This window comes from Dermacentor variabilis, chromosome 4, assembly GCF_050947875.1.
Source record: "Dermacentor variabilis isolate Ectoservices chromosome 4, ASM5094787v1, whole genome shotgun sequence".
NCBI classification, from domain to species: Eukaryota; Metazoa; Arthropoda; class Arachnida; order Ixodida; family Ixodidae; genus Dermacentor; species Dermacentor variabilis.
Window position 1 is genome coordinate 198,204,282 of NC_134571.1, and position 19,032 is coordinate 198,223,313.

Below are 19,032 nucleotides of genomic sequence, written 5' to 3' on the forward strand. Positions count from 1 at the left end.
TGTGCTGTAATATCTCCGTATTTTTTGCACGTAACCTGTGAAGGAATATACAGGACTGTGTTGGTGCCATATATTATTAAAGGTTGCGCGATAAAGCTTTATGAAAATTCTACTTTTCAACATATATCACGCGGCAAAATTTTGCCCGGGCGTATGCTTTGCGATGAGTTTCGCGGAAAGCGGTGTTTCTCCCATAAGTGCTCAGAAGCATGTGGTAAATTCCACGTTGGCGCCACCTATTCTCCTTGCATAGGCACGGTACATCGGACCCATTTTCTCACACCTGCGGCGCCCATGCTGTATCAGTCATGCCGGATTATACTAGTCTCGCGCCTTCCGGCGCTCCAGCTTTAAAATAGCCTCACTGATTTTCCCAGGGGAGCAGTAGGGGCCGTTGTAGAGACAGGGCCTGCTCTCCTGGAACAGTATCTTTGCTCGTGCTGGTCTTTTCGTTTTGCGCTCTCCGTGACATTTCAAATGCATTTTTTAATGGTCCCCTTTAAGTTAAAATGTTTTGAAATCATGCAATTGCCAAGCATCACCTGCAATACTCACTCGTGCATTTTTACTGGGTTGCTAGTTCTTCCTATTCACTGCAGCTATCCACCGATGGCGCAGCTTGGCGTTCTTCGTTGCGGATGGAAATCGGTGCAAGCTGAAAACACCACACCAGCACGATTCCCTACGTGTGTTGTGCTCTTTGCAAACAGTGCTAAGTAACCTGCTCGTTTTGCACTGGTTGTTTTGGCATCCAAACACAACGGAATGCCGCCCAGATGTTTTCTTGTACTTTGGATCCCCGTGAACAGGCACATTTCCGCACTTTGGAGTTCTAGAGCTGGTACTTGCCATGTCCACTGGTCGCCGACGAACACACTTTGGCAGCCCAGTACAAAATGGCGCTGGCCGACCGGGCAACCCGGGTGCAAGAGTATGCGTTCGATTAGTCTGGATGCGAGGCTATCGTGTTCTGGTCTATAACCTTATATATATATATATATATATATATATATATATATATATATATATATATATATATATATATATATATATATATATATATATATATATATATATAAGTGGAACCTTCATCATACTTCCCTCGATCAGGCAACGACCCGCACTTTACGACGAATTGCCTTGGTCTTGGCAATACCCCCCATAGAAATAATGTATTAAAAACCTTGGTTACACAACACAATTTCACGCCAACCCCACCTCGTACGATGCCTCTCGGGTACCAATAAAGAGTGAAAGCCTGCTTCTTTCGTAAGGGTATTGTACGAAAGCCTCACAGTATATCAGAGAGCTGTAATGAATTTAAAGATATTTTATCACACTTGAGCCACTATGGCACTAAAGAAATCTTTCGAAAACTCATTACACCGAGTCTGCTTGCTTCATCAAGCAACCGCTACACAATTATGCTAGTGCAGCAAGCGCTGTCATAGTCCCTTGCATCACAGCGAGCTGCTGCACAAACTCCCACGATGGTGTTGCTCGCAGTCTTTGTTGGCTTACCAAGCTCTTTGTCACGGTACGAGTAGCTACATTGTGTCCCAGGCACATAATGTACTAATATGTCTCAATTTAGTGTTGTTCTTTATAGCACCTACTCACCAAGCTTTCAGATTGGTCACAACAAAATGCAACAGAACATGAATGGGTGACCCCCCCACTGTTAGCTAGAAGACCATGCAACAAAATGCATGTGCTCACCCTGCCTAGGCGTCGACTGGTAGGAGCCGCGCTCCTCCTCGGGAGTTAGTGGCACCACGCTGGCGCACGTAGAGCTCACCAGGGGCACTGCCGCGGCAGCTGCTTGCAGGGGACGCAGCGAAGCAGAAGAGGCCTGCTGCTGAGTTGCACACTGGCGGCAGCCACGGCCACCCTTGCACGACGAACTGCATGCATGCACATACAACGCACGTCAAGCCACATTCTTGATGCCTCAAAATGTTACGCAACAGTGTGCTATGTCACTGATCTGCTCACCCAACCACAGTGCCTGCACGCAGGACCATGCACCGTGGGAAGGGAAGAAGCAAGTTCTTTTGACAAGAATAACATTGCAATTCTTTCTACACCACGCTGCTCAATGATAATGCAGACAACTCGATGATGAAGCCAACCTGCCACTCAAGCTAATGATCAAGTTTGAAAACGAAAAGAATAGAATGGCGAGGACGTGATAACAGGCACTGGTAAGCTGTTTGTACATTTATTAAAGGCAAACTTCAATGAAATTTTGGGCCACGCAAGAAAAGCGAAGTTTCAGAAGTGTAGAATACAGCAGCCTTCAAGCAAAACTATGAAATACGAGTGGTTGTGTCACAAAGGGCTCGCGAAGATGCTTTTGACACTGATACTCAAGAAAAAATAAGGAGAGAAAGCCACCACTATCACTTGCCAGAACTAACACGACTCTGAACAGTCTCGGGTGCTATTTAAATTTAGTAGGACGTTCTTGAGGGCTAGTTGGTTCATACTTGAAGAAAGGTTAAAACTGTGCAAAAAAAAAAAAAAAAAGGACAAGCGAAAGAAACCCACAATGCACCACGAGTGCAGCTCGCTAACAAGAAAATCAGCGAATAACCACGGCTGCAGCTTAGCCAAGATTGCTTCAGTATCATATGCTAACCATTCATAACCAGTCTAGCCAAAGTGAAACTTGCTCAACACCGGCTCAAACTCTACTACGAGCCCGTGTTCGCTCGAGCAAGCTCACTAGCTGCCCAGCTCACTGTGTGTTAGAGTGCACGTTCACGGCATGCATTTCATTTGGGCTCGTGCAGGTTCATTGCCATCGCGAGTGCAAGGCTGTACAGTAGAACCTCGTTCACTGCAGTTGGCCTTTCAGGAAACCAACTAAGCACTGGCATTCAGCACCAATAGCTTTTTTTTTTTTTCTTTCCTTCGTGGCTCTCCACATGCAGAGTCACACAAGCTGGTCGGAGGTTATGACGTGCCACAAGAATCAGCGATAAAATTTCGTGCAACTATTATTCTGGCCACAGCCTCCCAACGCACAACAAAAATTGGTATTGACAGGTACTTTACACCAGGCCTTCGCGTATTTTGCAGCTGTCAAATGCAAATTGAGAGTAAAGGAGTGAATTTTCAGAGAAAAGGCCCAACTCTTTCAACCTCTCCAAACACAGTTCTTTACCTAAAACTGCATGCATTTTTTTTGTATGTGTGTGAAATTATGGCTCAAGTGCAAAATTTTCATAATCCTCAAAGGTCAGTTATTCTACATGACACATACTCGCTTCACTGTAAATGACTTGGTTTTGGGCAGCATGCGCAATGACGGCATTGCTCGGTCAGTACAGCTTAAGCCATGTAGCTACCGCAAGATTTCGCGTAAAGGCCGCAGTAAAAAAAAAAAAAGTGGGGGGAGGGGTCCTTTTTTTTTATTATCTCTATCCATACACGAGCAAAAGTAAATAAACGCGCGTCTGCTGTTCAAAGCGAACGCGCTCGCTTACGTACGCGCCGACACTGGGAGCGCCTCGCCCAAGGTTCGTTCGCTACGTCATTCGTCGTCGCTGGCACGCTACCGCGAAACTGTGGCAGCCCCGGGTATTCTCGGGCGATCACTTTCCGGGACACGTTCGCGAGATTTCGCGCGACGATTACCGGATGCGTCTACGGACAACACCGTTCCCGGCGCAATGCCGAGACAGCCGTACGGCGCTCGACGCAACCAAAGCGAAACTAAAGTGATCGCTCGAGCGCTGGTGTCCGGTTCGCCGCGAACGCGCACTGTAAAAAAATAAAATAGAAGTGAAGCCAACGTCGGGCGCGGGCTCGGATTAAGGCTCTGTTATACTCCGACGTTCTCGGCGCGCGGGCGAGCGGCGGTTGCGGTCGGATACGTCACGTCGGCGACGCCGCGCCAGGCGCAAGTCGGGCTCTCTACACTGCAACCACTTCCGACGCGGCGCAGCGGCCGCAGCTGGAAAAGCGCATGCGCAGTTCCGGACTGTTGCACGGCGTTGGCACGGATGCAGACACATTCCGCAAGACGAAATTAAGCAGGAGACACACGGTACGATTCGGCGTCCGATCCGACGTGCGGCATACTACGATTCGGGGCAAACGGTGCGTGCATCCGAAAGATTAGCTCCGCCCAGGTACAGCCCCCCAGCTTCACTTCATATCCACACCGAAAAACACAATACAAACAACTCTGCACAACACTGCTTCGCTTTACGCGAATACTGTCAATAAAATTATGCCCCTGCGAGTGACGGAACACTTCACGACGGCGCGTTGTCTACTGACGGCTCCGCCAACAACCAGTGATAGGGCCGGTAGGCCTAGCTAGGCGGACGCTGCGGCCGACGGCGCTGGCGATCCAACGCGAGCTCGTCAAAGAGCGCTTATTTTTGCCAAAACAATTAACACTTTACATTTAGGTCGCCCGTAATTAAATACAATGGTTTACTCGACGCAGTCGTGGCGAAGGGCAAACGTGCAAGCGAAGCGAGCAGCCTCGCTCAGACGGTAGGTGCGTGCTGTCTGCCCGTGAAATGCCCACACGTCACGGCTCCCGATCTCGCCAGTAGCTTGGTGCTAGTGTATTAGGCGCTGCTTTGCATAACAGGCACACGTTCGAGATAATTTTACTGAACTGGTACCTATTTCGTGTCGGAAACAAACTGCAGCAGGCAAGGAAAAAAAAAAAAAAAAAAGACTACGAGAAACAGGCCAGCCAGTGCCGCCTCCGTGAGGGAACGTCAGAGAACGTCACATGCCAGCCACGCTGTCATTGGCTGCGGCCGAGTAGTGAGTCTCTACCTCGACGAGAGAGGGCGCTAGGCGCTAACTTGCTCGGCGCGGTCGGCGCGAAAAGCAGTCGGTTGCATTCGGCGCCGGACGACGTCCGAGCGCGCCGAATGCCGCCGGTCACGTCGGCGCCAGATGCCGCCGGACTGTAGAGGGTCGTGTTTTCGCCAACGTAACGTCGCCATGACGAGCGCGCGCGCGCGCGCGCGTTACGTCGGAGTATATTGGCGCCTGGACGTCGCAGCGCACGCGCGCGATGAAAACGGCGATTGTCGCGCGAAGCACGAGCCGAACGTTTCGGTCGATGGCCTCCGCACACGCTTTCACATGGCGCGGGAGTGATGCGCAAAACGTGGGCACACCAAGTGCCCTTCACCGCCCCCCCCCCCCCCCCCCAATGAATGAGACGCATACCCGGTGCTATAGCCGCGGCCACAGCCTTCGAGATCGGGATTTTGATTGCATTTTTACTGCCGTATCATCGCGCAGCCAGGATAGTAATCGGGGGAGTTGTAGCACGTCGTTTCGCGGCACATCCTGGAACACAAATTTGAGAGGAAAAAGGGGGAGGGGCACGCTACCGCTGCCGCCCAAGTACACCCACCACGCATCTTGCGAATAAAAACAAAGCCTGCACTCTGTCTGTGCCCGCTTAGAAGAAAGCAATGCGCGTACGCAGCACCGCAATTTGCCAATGGGCGGAGGTCCCACTACGGTGGTCGCAAACATGCCCGTGCAGGCTTCACTGCCTATATGCTCCGTGCGTGTTCATGCAAGTGAACTGCTTGTCTGTCGTCGGTGCCGAATTAAATTCGCTGCTGCCTGCATTCCGAGCAAACTCCGTGCAAGCACAGTATCGCTCAGCGTGCACGAGGTTACTCGCCGCGTTGCATTTGTGTCCGTGCAAAGTTCATTGCTCAAACTCTACTGCGAGCCCGTGTTCGCTCGAGCAAGCTCACTAGCTGCCCAGCTCACTGTGTGTTCGAGCACGTTCACGGCACGCATTTCGTTTGGGCTCGTGCAGGCTCATTGCCATGCAAGGCTGTACAGTAGAACCTCGTTCATACGTTCCGCCACCTACGATTTCCTGGCGCCAACGTTCGGTACGTCGCCAAAAGGTGATCCCGCTAGATCCCGTGTAAAAGAGCAACTGCGCGACCGAGAACAGTGTACAATAGCTGCCCGGCGCGGCAGCTTCGCCACAATACTCGCCCGCCCGTCTCGCGTCAAAGCGCCGGCGTGCACTCGGTTTCCCACTGCAGCAAATCTCCTCCGGGCTCACCGTTCGCAGCTTTCACCGCCAAACCCATTGCGATGAGCATCTTCGCCTATCTGTTTCACAACGCGTGGTGCCACTGGCAGCGTGCTGCACGGGATTAGTGGGCGACGATTCAAACGCGCCGCCGCACCCAGCTGCAGGCGGCGCGACGCGGGCACCACGTTTCGCTTCGCCGGCATCCGGCGTCGCCCAGCATATCGATTTCGTTTCGGTTTCCCCGTTTCTCTTACAACGAGATGCGACGGGAAAACGACAGCACGCGTCTCGGGCCGCAACGATCTGCGCGAAGCTTCGTGCATTACATATATACGAATAGTTGAGCAATTTTTTTGCTACTTCGGTTCGTACGTTTTCCTGGTTAGTACGTTTCTTTTCGCGGCTTTTGCAAAAGCGCATGAACGAGGCTCTGCTGCACTGCACTTAATGTGTTAGTTGCATGCAAGTTCAGTGCTCAAGCTACGTTTGACTATGCAAATACGCGTGTGCTCTAGCAACTTCGCCTGTTCCACTCGTTACCTGCCGTGGTGGTCCGACTGCTATTTCGTTTAGCTGTTAGGCACGAGGTCGTGGGGTCTATATCTGGCCACGGCAGCTGCATTTCAATAAGGCCAAAATGCAAAAGTGCTCGTGCACTGAACTTAGGTGCACGTTAAAGAACCCCTGGTGTCAAGATTAATACGGAATCTCTCAGTATGGCATGCATGCCTCGTTAGTAATTTGTAATTTTAACACATAAAACCCCATAAATAAATTGAATAAATTTCTTCCCCTCTCGTTGCACAGCACAAGTTCACTGCTCTCACACAGCATTATTATGCGCTCTAATGCGTTAGCATTAGGAGTGTCAAAGCAGAAAAGAAACACTGTGTGCAAAGCTGGTCACGTAGTAGAGATAGAATGCGAGAGCTTAGCTCCTTAACACCTTGCAAGCTGGTGAACGCAGTCTCAATTGTGGATCTGGGACCTTAAAGAGGTGGGGCATAATGCTGATGGCTTTCTCTCGCATTTACCACTAAATCGCTATTGAATTTTTAGTGCACGTTCATTGCTAATGCGCCGTGTGTCATGGTGCAAATTCACTGCCTGCATTCCCATGCTTGTTCATGCAACTTTGCCTCCCGCACTCTGTGTGTGCTCATGCAAGTCGGCTGTGCGACACTCCATGCGTCCGGGGTGCTACCAAGCAACCACCACCACACCACCTCTGAGGTAGGAGTCACGACGGTCAAAACACGTTAAATTGAACAGCTATGGTCAAAAGGTACTGAAACACTGCAGACCTTCCACCTGTGAAAACAAGGGCAGAGACAAAGTTGCAGGCAACACATCAGACACGAAAAGGCAGAATTCAGACCGGCGACAGAAAAAACTGCTTTATTCTCTCGTGTGTGGGTAGACGTACCCCGATTCTGGGGCAGCCCTTTAGGCACAGAAATTCTCTGCACGCAACGTGGCAGATGGTGCCCGTCTGATGTCCTCTTTGATGGCCGACACATTTCCCAGAAGGTCGATGGGGTTCCAAGGCAGCTCACTGCTCTTGGATGTCCATAAGCATGCCTTGCCAGTTGTTGGCGGAACCTCTCACTACATTCTGCCTTATTGTGGGTCGTAAGGCTGTTGTCTTTATTTTGTGCAAGGTGTGAAGATCTACCATGCACTAGAAAAAGGGTGCCTCAGAACTTGGCCATTAACAATCTCAACTAAAGCGCTGAAGTGAGCACCTATCAACACAGTGGCTTTTATTAGAGGTGCAGCGTCTCGTCAATAGGTAAGACAGCCCGCAGTGGTAAACAGCGCAGGTCATCCAGCCACGTGCAAAACGAGAACTTGGAAGCATGTCTGATCACATGGGTGGTGGAACACCTTGCAAGATCTGAAAAAAAAAAGATGGCCTCGGGTCCCAGTGCACGCGACAGCATTCACCCCTGGCCAGACCTAACAAGCGACAATCTGTGGCGACAATCTGTGGCGCAGATGCTGGGATGAGGCAGGTGATGCAGGTGCAAAGAAATGCAAGGGTGCACTCATTCTAGAAGCTGAACTGATGTTACAGGATGACAATAACATGTCAAAGTGGAATGTGGCAATCTTGAAGGCACGGTGGTGGGAGGAGCATTGAGCAAAGAGTGCAGCTCTCTGTGTCTTGTATCTGAAGTTCCTTCTCTCTCTCTCTCTCTCTCTCTGTATCTGAAGTTCAAATGATGTGCTGAGGGGTACAACCATTGTGTTAGAGGGCAGCAATAAGACTATGTGTAGGCAGGGTTCCAATGCAAGCTCTCTCGGTGGGCATGGAACTCAAAAGGTAGCGAAGATAAGAGGCCGAGAAGGTTGTGCAAATTCTGGTGGAACCTGGGCAATTTTGTGCGAAAGCAATGTAGCGACTGGCACAGAACTGCTGGGCTACGACAACAGGGACAAGCAGACGATGCGGTGAGAGCAGTTCAACATAGGTCAATAGCTTCCACTGTCTTGTCAGTGCCCTCTGCAACTTGCAGGCAGAAATATGCTGTAGCTGGGTCTGAGCAACAGCTGCGCCATCAGGGGAAGAAAGCTCTTCACTGAGGTGTCACTTGCCAACACTGGGTCCTGGCCAGCGCCATGTGATGAATATAGTGCACATCCTGGCATGTGTTGCAGGGTGGTTGGTGCTCGGTGGGCAAACCTACAGGACACTGTAGAAAGTTTCGTCGCTTGTATGTGGTTGAGCCACACCTGTTGTGATGCAGCACACTTCCGCAGTTGACTTGAGTAATAGCTGCATGTGACTGTTCTGAAAAGGCACTTGGCATGCAGCTTGGAATGCTGTGTCAAAGGCAGTGGCAGGCCGTTGTGGAAGTTACCGTTGTGCCCTTCCCGGTTGCCAAACTAAAGAAACGACGCGAGACCGAGGATGACCCAGAAAGATATCTGCAGTTTATTCTAAGCCAATCTTATCCAATTGTTTTCCTGTTTTCTTTATTTTTTGGTGGCACTGGCATGCTACAACACATTTTTTCTTTATTATTTTTTTAGATTACACACTGTATGTTCTTTCAAGATTTCGGAAAAGAGCTCAGTGAGCTAAATGTCTGAAATGCACAGGCTGATATTCTGGATTTTCTTTTTTCTTTTTACGGAGAGCCATGCCCGCCGATAAGCGAACAAAAGCACAAACAGTGGGTCAGCACAGACTAATAGGTCCTTTGTAGGTTCTTTGTTTAAAATTCTTTCTCTGTTTCCCGATTTGCTTCATTTCAAAAGCTTTTCCTATTTTCTCACCGAATACCAAGACAGAAGGTTCGTCATCAGTGAAGAAAATAGAGGTGGACACTTTTTTATGCACCCAAACCACGGCGCCAATGACAACCTCAGGCCGGGTCGTTCCTTCATGTGAGGCCAGCAAGGTGCCTCGAACATGGGGTTCCTGACATGCTTCTTTTTCATCTACAATAAGTAAAAATTAACAGCCAATCAAGACAGCTCAAGAGGAGGAGGAATGACTGCAAGGGTGCGACCTATCAATCTAGTGCTGACTCAACACTTCTCTCCAGCACCCTCACGGTTCGGGGGAGCGGCGTTCTTTTTTCACGACTAGGTTCAGGGGCTCCTCTACCCACCAGGCGGGTGTGTCGCAGTCGTCCTCAGAGTCCGAGCTGATGGTGATGATGCTGATGGCGGGACTCGGAGTGTCACGGATCACAATGGTGCTACGCTGGCGCTCCTTGCTGCCGATCTTGCCGCTGCTGCCACCCTGGACTACGGCACGGCTCCTGAGAGCACGGGAGGGAGAAACAACAGAATGTTAGAACAAGTAAATACACATATTTTCAAACAAGCAGAACTTCTACCGCATGCTTCACATAACAGAATGACACATCGTGTATGCAAAATTACCACAACAAAGTTCACAAGATGCACATTTTTGACCCACTGCGCTGCTAAGCTCGAGGTCGCAGAATCAAATCCCAACCACCGCGGCCACGTTTTCATGGGGGCAAAATGCAAAACCACCCGTGTCCCATCCATTGCGGGCACGTTAAGATCCCCTGTTGGTAAAAATTCATTCAAAGTCACCCTTACGGCGTAATCTCTTAATAAAATCATGGTTAAAGCACGTAAAATCCGAGAAATAATTTAAGAAAGGTGCAAATTTGTTTCAATTAAGTTTTCATAAAAGGAAGCATAAACAATGCCTCTTCCCAAAAGATAAAAAAACTATTAGAGCTGTTCTTTGGAGCCCCAACAATAAGAAAACATTGACAGTCAAATAAAACACACATATCCACTTCTGATTCAATGCCCACATCCCACCGTTAAAGCCAGCGTTGCCGCCGACATTATGATAGATCAGTTTTGGCCGTACCATCAGGGACCAACGAAAGTGATCCAATTATCCAGCGGGTCAAATTACACAAGATCCAAAAGAAAATGTCAAAACACACCGTTAATTCATTTGGCAGCATTTGCACAATATTAAAGCTCCTAAACAAAACAGAAATAGAACACGCACCCAATTTTTTAGCAGGATAAATGGGCAGGGGTCTAATATGTGCTGCACAATGGCGACCACTTTCCTAAAGTCAGATTCGCCGCACTCGAGTCATGTGTTAAAGCATAAGAACGACTCGAAGGCAGTTTTGGTTTTGTATCAGATTGCACCGCGCAGGCAATTTTCAATGTGAATTTCTCAACAAAAGAAGAAGAAGGAAACCACAAAGGTGTGTGCTTGAATTGGGTAAATACTGTATCGGTCATTGTGAGCTTTGGTTATAACTAGAAAATCTTCTTAGGACAGGCCAGAAATTGGCGTTTTTGATAGGAGATGATGGGTTTTCAACACATTCACTGTCCCATAAGCTCTACAGAGGCAGATGCTGCTACTAGAGGGCTCACTGCCGAGGTGACCATTGGGGTTAGGCGCATCCGTGCTGAGTGGTGCAGTTGGAATTACCTGACGAAGGCCAAACCGAAATAATGAAAAAATTCGAACCCACAGAAATGCATGGACACTGTGGGACCTTCAGCGGGGATCGAATTACCGTATTTACTCAATTCTAATTCGCCCTTGATTGTAACGTGCATTCATTTTCTGCGACACAAAAAAAAAAGGAAAAAAACACCCTCGATTGTAATATTCGCCCGTCTGCCGTGACCTAAAAAAAAGAGTTCTTACCAGTACTGCGAACCTCATTCTTTCATACAAAAATACAACTTTCATTTGGAAAAAGAAAGATTTACCCCCAACGCACTAAAGTTGTGATAAATAAAAGGTGGCAGCTTTGCCCAGAAGGCGAAACATTGATTACGATAGCAAATTAGTACACAGCTATACGAAAAGTAAGGATAGTAGCGTTACTGGCCATATAAACTTTTAAACATCTGCTTATTAACTAAACTGACAAGCATGGTGCTATACGTGTAAAAGCAAACATGAACATGTCTCACGCAATGACTGTAGAAACTCTCTATCAAAACACTGGAGTTGGGGGGTGCGGTAGCAGAAGCAAGCGAATTGACCTTTGTGCGGCCTCTCGCTTCGACACGAACTAAGCAACGAGAACACAGCGCGGTGCGCATACATGCATAGACTCTTGTCTGCATCGCAGATCGCTTTGAAGATAGGGGCCGCAAGGCCACAGTGTATGTAGCAGCCGCCGGAGCTCCTGTTTGCGCCAAGTGCGCATGCAATCAGGAACTCCAAACGCCTGTGATGCGGCATGATTTCCGTCCGTCTCAGCACAAGTGATCACTTTCCTTTTGATTGCGGCATCATGAGGAACTCGGCATGTCCTTGCCGTCGGCACTTCCATGCCGATAGTCAAACCTCGTTAATACGTACCTGCTTAATGTGTAATTGCAGTTTAAACGTAGTTGCGAAGATTCCCCCACCCAGCCCCATTGAACCCCATGTATTAGCTGACCATTTAGGTCGTAGCCGCTCAGTGCCCACCAAACGGTTAGTGCGCACTATTTTCTTTCTTGCTCTATACGCACAGGCACAAAATCAGCAAAATCTCACGTGTGCAGACGTTAGATTCTCGTTACGACACCTGGACGACAGCCGCCAGAAATAGTGACGTTTAAACGTGGCCATGCCGATTGCAGCGCAAAAGCATAGCCTTTGAGATTCGCTTCCGGTAACGCGAAGAAGCTGCCGGTAGGGGGTGTGAATTTGCTGTCACCGTTGAACCCAATCCAATTCAAGTAGTAACCACGCAGAAGAACATTTTTTTTTTAATGCATAGCCATTTCTACACTTACGAGACCAGAAAAATGTCCCTCCATCCGTCTGTCCCTTAAGACGACCGCTTTCAAGATAAAGCCCGCAGCAGCGGGCGACTTTCATGCTGCCTGTCGCTTCAACGCGAACGAAGCGGTGAGAACGCAGCAGTCACGAAACTTTCGGCACAAACGCATCCTGCCCCTTTCACAAATCACTTTCAAGATGTGTGCCCATGCGTCTCTCTTCCGTGCGCAGTGGCAGAAACGCAGCGTGTGGAGCTATCAGCAGTCAGCACTCTCTGCCCGCATCGCAGATCATCTTCAAGTAAGGTCCGCGCGGCCGTGCCATATACGCAGGAGCCACCGGTGCACATTTGCTCAAGGTTCATAATGGCTCAACGCGGATGATCAGGCGCTAATGAGCGATAACAGCTTGTAATGATCAAAACATCAGTGCACCGGGCGCCGTCACCTGCAGTGCTTTGCTTGCGTTATCAATCCACCTTGCGCCGGCGTGCGCACCAGTTCGTGTCACCGCAGCGCTGCCGTTTGTACTGGCCGGATCAAGGTTCCTAACATTGATGACACCGCACTGCATGGAGATAAGCAAGTGGCACAATGCTTACACATACTTAGACACCTCCCAGAGAAGTTCCTGCGTGATTATTTTTTCTTCACTCCGCCAGTGTATTTGCAGTGGTGGTGTTGTGGTGGTCTTTGCTGCGGCATGTTGCATTTATGTTATTGGGAAGTCAACGTTGTTACATCCGCGGAGTTCCCAGATAGCGACATTCGCCGTCGCACCTCACCTCTCTGCAAGTGAAAGTGGTGACGACAATGCCAATGTGGAAGTGAACGACGGCCTTTCATTATCTGACGCGGCTCATGCTTTGAGCGTCATGCGAGCTTTTGCAGTGAAGTTCGGCCTCGTGGACACACTCGCTCACCGCCTTACCGAGTTTGAAGATGTCACAAGGCCACCACGGCGGCTAGTGAAGATCGCCGATTTTTTAGTGCCTACCCACAAATAAAGCCAGTCTGAGTGTGCGTGTTCGAGAGCATCGCAACGTAGTTCTTTTCCGGCTGGTAAGCAGCTTCTAAACTGGCACTGGCGGTTAATTCGTACATCGTTTAGTGTGTACCTAAATGTTGTTCCCAGCCGACTACGTATTAACGAGGCTTGACTGTAGAGCAAACACAGAAAGCTGGAAGACCGGGAAGACGGACAGTAAACTAACCTAAGCATGCATACTACAGCACATGGAGGAAGCTACAGCAGCTATGCTCGAAGCGCATACGAGGCGGCCATTTTGAAATGCCGATGGTGGTATGGTAACGCAGATTTAGGGTCGTATTCAATTCTAACACGTACACAATTTGTGGACTATCATAGACTATAGACTATCAACTATACACTATCATGGTCCTATAGACTATTAAGTCTATAGGAACAGTAATAGTGCACCAAGGCTGTCTGAATAACCAAGCACGTTCAAATCACCGGTGTCTAAAAATACCGGTCCGCAACTGTACTGGCACCTCCGTGATTGCCAATGCCGACTCCCACGTAGTTGCTGAGGGAGAAATGAGTCGTGACAGAATTACCAGGGAATATGCGAGGACCACTACGGCACCCAGATCTTCCACACAGCTGTCCCAGAGAGTTTCTGAGGGGCCAACTCACCCATGCACCGAAGACTCATGGTGTCGGCCAGCCGACACCGTGGCCGCAGCGGAGGGCAGCAGGGCGGCCGCAGCCTCCCACTTGGGCGGGCTGCTCTCCTTGACGCGCTTCTTGACGGGAGACAGCTGCTGCTGCTGGTGCACGGCCTGCACCAGGTGTGGCGGCTGCAGGTTGTGGCTGCTCCGGTGGTGGTGGCCACCATCAATGGCAATGGGCGCATGGCGCTGAGTCTGGTGCCGGTACGGTTGCGATGCCAGCGACAACGACGACTGCTGCAGTGATGACGAATGCAGGCTCGTCGACAGTGGCTGCTGCAGCTGCTGTTGATGGTGAAGCGACAGGTCATCCTCCCGGTACAGGCTGCTGCGGCTGAGCACGGGAGAAAATTACTCGAGTCAACCTTGGGAAAATCGTCGTAGCACACAAATACAGTTAAACCTCGGTATAACAAACTTCAACATTACCAAATTCTTGATATAACAAGCAACTACTTAACTTTCTATAACTCCTGGTCCATAAGACAGCATGTATTTAGAACCTCAATATATGAAAGTGTGTTTATAAACAATTTCGGTCGCAAAATTTTACTGCCAAGGCGAAGGAATACCGTGAAAACGTAAACTTCTGCGGACGCAGAGGGTTGAATTACAAGCAGCTGCCTGTGAACGTGCCTCTCGAAGTGCACGCCACGTGACCAAGAGTGACAGCCAATGCACTGCAGCCTCACATTCGTATACGAAGTCCAAGTGCAATAACATCGTACTGCAGCCCACATGCTTTAGGTTTTGAGTGCAAGTGAGAGCATGGGAGGGTGAGCAGAGAAGGATTGTGGTTTGATAGGCACAATCTTCCCAGGAGCAAGGTGAAAGGAGGAGAGGGCAACCCAATCAAGTGCTTTACGAGGTTGGGGGGGGGGGGGGGGAGGGGAGGAGTGCAGGTTGCCACATGTCTCCTTTTCTAGCGTACCTGAGCGCACACGCAGCCCACCCGCCCTATTTCAGAGGTAATCTGTGGCGTGTGTAACAAGCCGGTGTGCTGAGATGGCACGGCATCACGTGCACTGTCTTCCCACGCATTCAGTACTGGAGGTTGCGTACGATGTGTGGAAGCCAGGAAAGATGAACAATTCGCTCCCTGCTGCCAGCACTTTTCGTGACAGTGTCGTCCCACTGCTCACGACACCATCGGTCGCGGGGGTGGAGTGACAGCGAAAGTGTGGCTGGCTACATTTCATCCATAGGTATTGTCGAAATGGCATGAAATCGTACCTTTGATCACTGACTCAAATTTAACAAAATAAATTTTTTCCCCAATCCAAACTTGCTTTTTCCAACTGCCCAATAATTCGCACAATTTTGCAGTCCCTCAAGTGCAAGAAAAATTCATCGGCGACGGTACACATTTGCAAAAAGAAAACGTTAATTTCAATGTAATGAAACAAATTGCCGATTTTATCGAATTGCAGAAGACAGGAAGCACACTGTCTTCCATCACATGCAAGGCTGCAGTGGGGGCGGTTCTATTCTGGGCGGCTGCGCATGGCTTGGCTGAGCACGGTTGCGAGAGCCCTGTACTGAAAAGCAACCTGCAGTGGCTACAGAGTCTAGGCATGCCGAGGGCTGAAGGCTGCGTGTGCACTGTGTTCTCGTCGCTTAGTTTGTGCCGAAGCGAGAGGCAGCACGAAGAGCAATTTGCTTGCTGCCACTGCCACTCTTCCGGGTGCCTGCGTTTTGACAGCAACTGTCTGCGCTCATCAAGTGAGATGTGTTCATGTTTGCCTGTGCACGCAAAACACCACTTATTAATTTAGTTCATAAGCAAATGTTAACAAGTTCGTACGGCCAATAAAACTAGCGTTGTTACTTCATATAGCTGTCTAATAATTTGCAATCACAATCAATGCTTCGCCTTCTGGGCGAAACTGCGACATTTAATTGTCTCTGTATTCCTTAGTGGCAGCACTGAAATTTCTTCATACACTCGAACCTCGTTATAACAAGTTGAAGGGGGAGCCGAAATTACTTCATTATAATTCTGGAACCTTACTTTGCACGCACAATTTTTTTTTCATGTATTCTTGTTTTTTTTATCGGATCATAAATGAATGGAATGCGCTGACGTTGGAAGCATTTTGTCATGGACATAATCCTGACTTCGAAAGCCGTGTACCTTTCTGTTTGTGACCATATGGTACAAACAGTGTTTTTTTTTTTTCACATTACACATTTGTTTTGGTTGTGCTTTACACATTTGCTCTATCCTGCTGACTTTTCATCATAATTATGTACAGTAAAACCTCGTGAAACCGTACCCGCTTAAACAGTAGTTTCGTTTTAAAAGTAGTAAATTACAGTAAAGATACGTACACAATAAACTGTGCCAGCTTATTGTGCACGTATCAATTAGCACCTAGTGTTTCCACTTTGCGCAAACACAGCGGTGCGTCGTCCCCATCGGGCGGCCCGGCAGAACAACAAGCCTCAGAGATCAGAATGGCCTCTAAGCACCCTGTGCGTGTGCACTTGAAGCCACATCAACATCAACATCATTTCGGCGGCGTGCAAAGAAGGACTCTCGTCATGAAGGTCGGATAAAAAAGACGTCGGGTGCTCAGTATAGACGAAAAATTAGACATCGTTCGTGCTATCAAATGTGACACGAAGAAGCCGGCGCTGGCACGCGACAAGGATCTACTGCTGGCAACGGTGTGGGGCATTTGGAATGCAAAGAAGTTGCTCAGCAGCGCTGCTGCGATTGGGAAAAGATGTTGGCTACAAGGTTTGACTTTTCGCCAAAAAAAAAAGCGAGGAGCAAAAGAAATTAAAATAAAATGAAGGCGGGGCCTGTGACATATGCGCCATGCGATCCTCGAGGTCCGGTATGGGAGAGCACAGGGAAGGAATTTCGCTTGCGTAGGCGAAACAGGGCGAGTGGAGAGAGCGTCTTGCTTGGCAGTGGAGCCCACCTGCTGAAATCGTGGGTTCGCGGCACTGAAATATTTTTTATGTCGGCGATTAATGAGCCGATTGACTGTCAAACTAGCTTCGTCTTCACAGTTTACGGCTCGGTGCAACAATGAGATTCCTGAAGTAAATTACGTAAAATAAGCCTATTAATGTTTCTCACGCCGTTTCTTAACATTTGCTTCCTAGGTAACTGTTTTTATTGTATTACAATTTGCAAGCAAACTTAACCGTTTCACTGCGGCTATCATCATCGCAACATTTAATGTCATTAAGTGTGCGCATGTAGCAGCGACCGAAATATAATGGCATTAAGAAACTTAAGGGGGGACACCGGTCTTAAAACCCGAAAATCGCGAAAAAAAGTCATTTTTCGGAACTACTTGTTTTGGCATCAGTAATGCCTAATCTACACTGTATCAAAACGATTTGCCTTGAAACGCACCCTAAGTGTCTGAAAAAAATTTTGTCATTGCGGACGTCGAGAAACGACCCCACAATTGAGCAGAAACACTGGAGTTCACTGAGTTATTTCTCGTCTTTCCCACCGCTGAGTGCCGCCACCTTGGTATCATCAGAATGCTCGAAGTTCTGCCTTTCAGTTCCCAACATCCTCGCCGACAATGACCGTGTAGAAAAAGCACTGTTGTAAAACAATCAGGGGCCGGTCTGACAAAGCTAGTGATGGAAGCGGCCCTCCTATTAGCTCAGTGCACCAACGCGCCTTCTGAATGGCTGTTACTATGGTAACTAGGCCTAGCAGACGAGCTTGTCTGCTAGGCCTGGCAGTGAATCCCTTCGAAAATCGCTGATACGCCATTTCGTTGTTCATCATTTTACGAACGTAAGCGGTAAACCAACCCTCTCTATAAAAAAGATAGAAAAGAAAGAACCTTCGAAACCGAACACGCGTCCACAAAAAGCGAAGCGCAAGCCGTCTCTGCTTCTTACAGCAAGAAAGAGGAGGCAGTTATCCCAAGATTCAGACGGTACGACAAGGTCACGTCGGAGATATGTTACGTGGCTCGTGGCTCACGCAATCTCATATGGCATCGGCAATAACGCAGCAGCGGAGATAACCATTGCCCACCATCCCAGCGTGTAGGTTTACTTTGGAGACCGCAGATGATGTGCCCACGCCTATTCCTGCCTATTCTTGTGCCTCTCCTCTCAGGCGTATGCGGGTTCGTGCTGGTGCATTCCAGATTCTGTTGGGAGCCTATATGTGTGCCTAATAGCTACATCAGCGGAAGAATTTTGCACGTTTAATTACACTGTAATTATTACTTCCCAGTTTTGAAACTTGGAATTTACATTTCCCAAGTTTCCTCTAGTTTTTTCTTTTTTTTTTAAGTATAGCTTTCTTAATGTCTCAAATGTTGGAATCAGCCACTGTGTCCTTTCTACTCATTCAATTATCACCATTCTTTTTTCCGTGAATGCAGGTGAGTCAGAGAGTGCGCAAAAACTATGATATAGTGCTTTAGGACACTGAAATATTTTGAAGTACTGTAGAAATCAGAAACAAAATTCAAATTGATAAAGCTGCATGCAACTTTAGAATTTGATAAATTTGGCTAAAGTACAGATACAAACATCCAAGTACTAACTTGCAATATTTGAACATCCAGGAACATACCTGCTTACTTTTAGCTATCCTGCTGCAGTACATTATTTGCAAGTTACATGCCAAATTTTTAGCACAAGAAAAATTGTAAGTACCTTTTTTTATTAACTTTAGAAAAAACTTCATTGCATCTTTGCAAGCAGCAAACAAGATTAGATGTGTCCTGAAAGTTTCCCGTTTCAAGACCATTGCATGAATACAAAACCAACCAATCATGAGGCTGGTGTTTCATCTAGGCAGCAGTTCCATTTAAGGGGCAATGCTTGAACATGAAAACTTGAAAGTGAATTTCTGGATGTGTTTTTTCGTCAAGTGCCTTTGCCTTATGAAAGGTTTGATAAAGTTTTCATGAATCGATGTCAACAAATTTGGTGTTTTTGTGCTCAGGAACACCTGGGCAACATGCTAGAGCCTAAAGATTTTTGACATGTTCAATAGACAAAAAAGGTAGTGGCAATAAAACTTTAAATGCAATTTTCTCAGC

At 48.3% G+C, this 19,032-nt stretch overlaps 1 protein-coding gene across 6 annotated transcripts in view; it reads right to left on the reverse strand.

Moving 5' to 3' along the window:
* The window catches only part of Hipk (Homeodomain interacting protein kinase), a 114,952-nt gene that overhangs the window by 51,513 nt on the left and 44,407 nt on the right, over positions 1–19,032 (reverse strand). For all 6 annotated transcript variants that reach the window (XM_075690786.1, XM_075690785.1, XM_075690780.1 and 3 more), the window contains exons 8-10: positions 13,959–14,327; positions 9,670–9,822; positions 1,720–1,904 (exon numbers count right to left, since the gene is read on the reverse strand). In XM_075690786.1, coding sequence (XP_075546901.1) covers positions 1,720–1,904; positions 9,670–9,822; positions 13,959–14,327 — 707 coding nt within the window. The remainder of the gene's footprint in view (positions 1–1,719; positions 1,905–9,669; positions 9,823–13,958; positions 14,328–19,032) is intronic.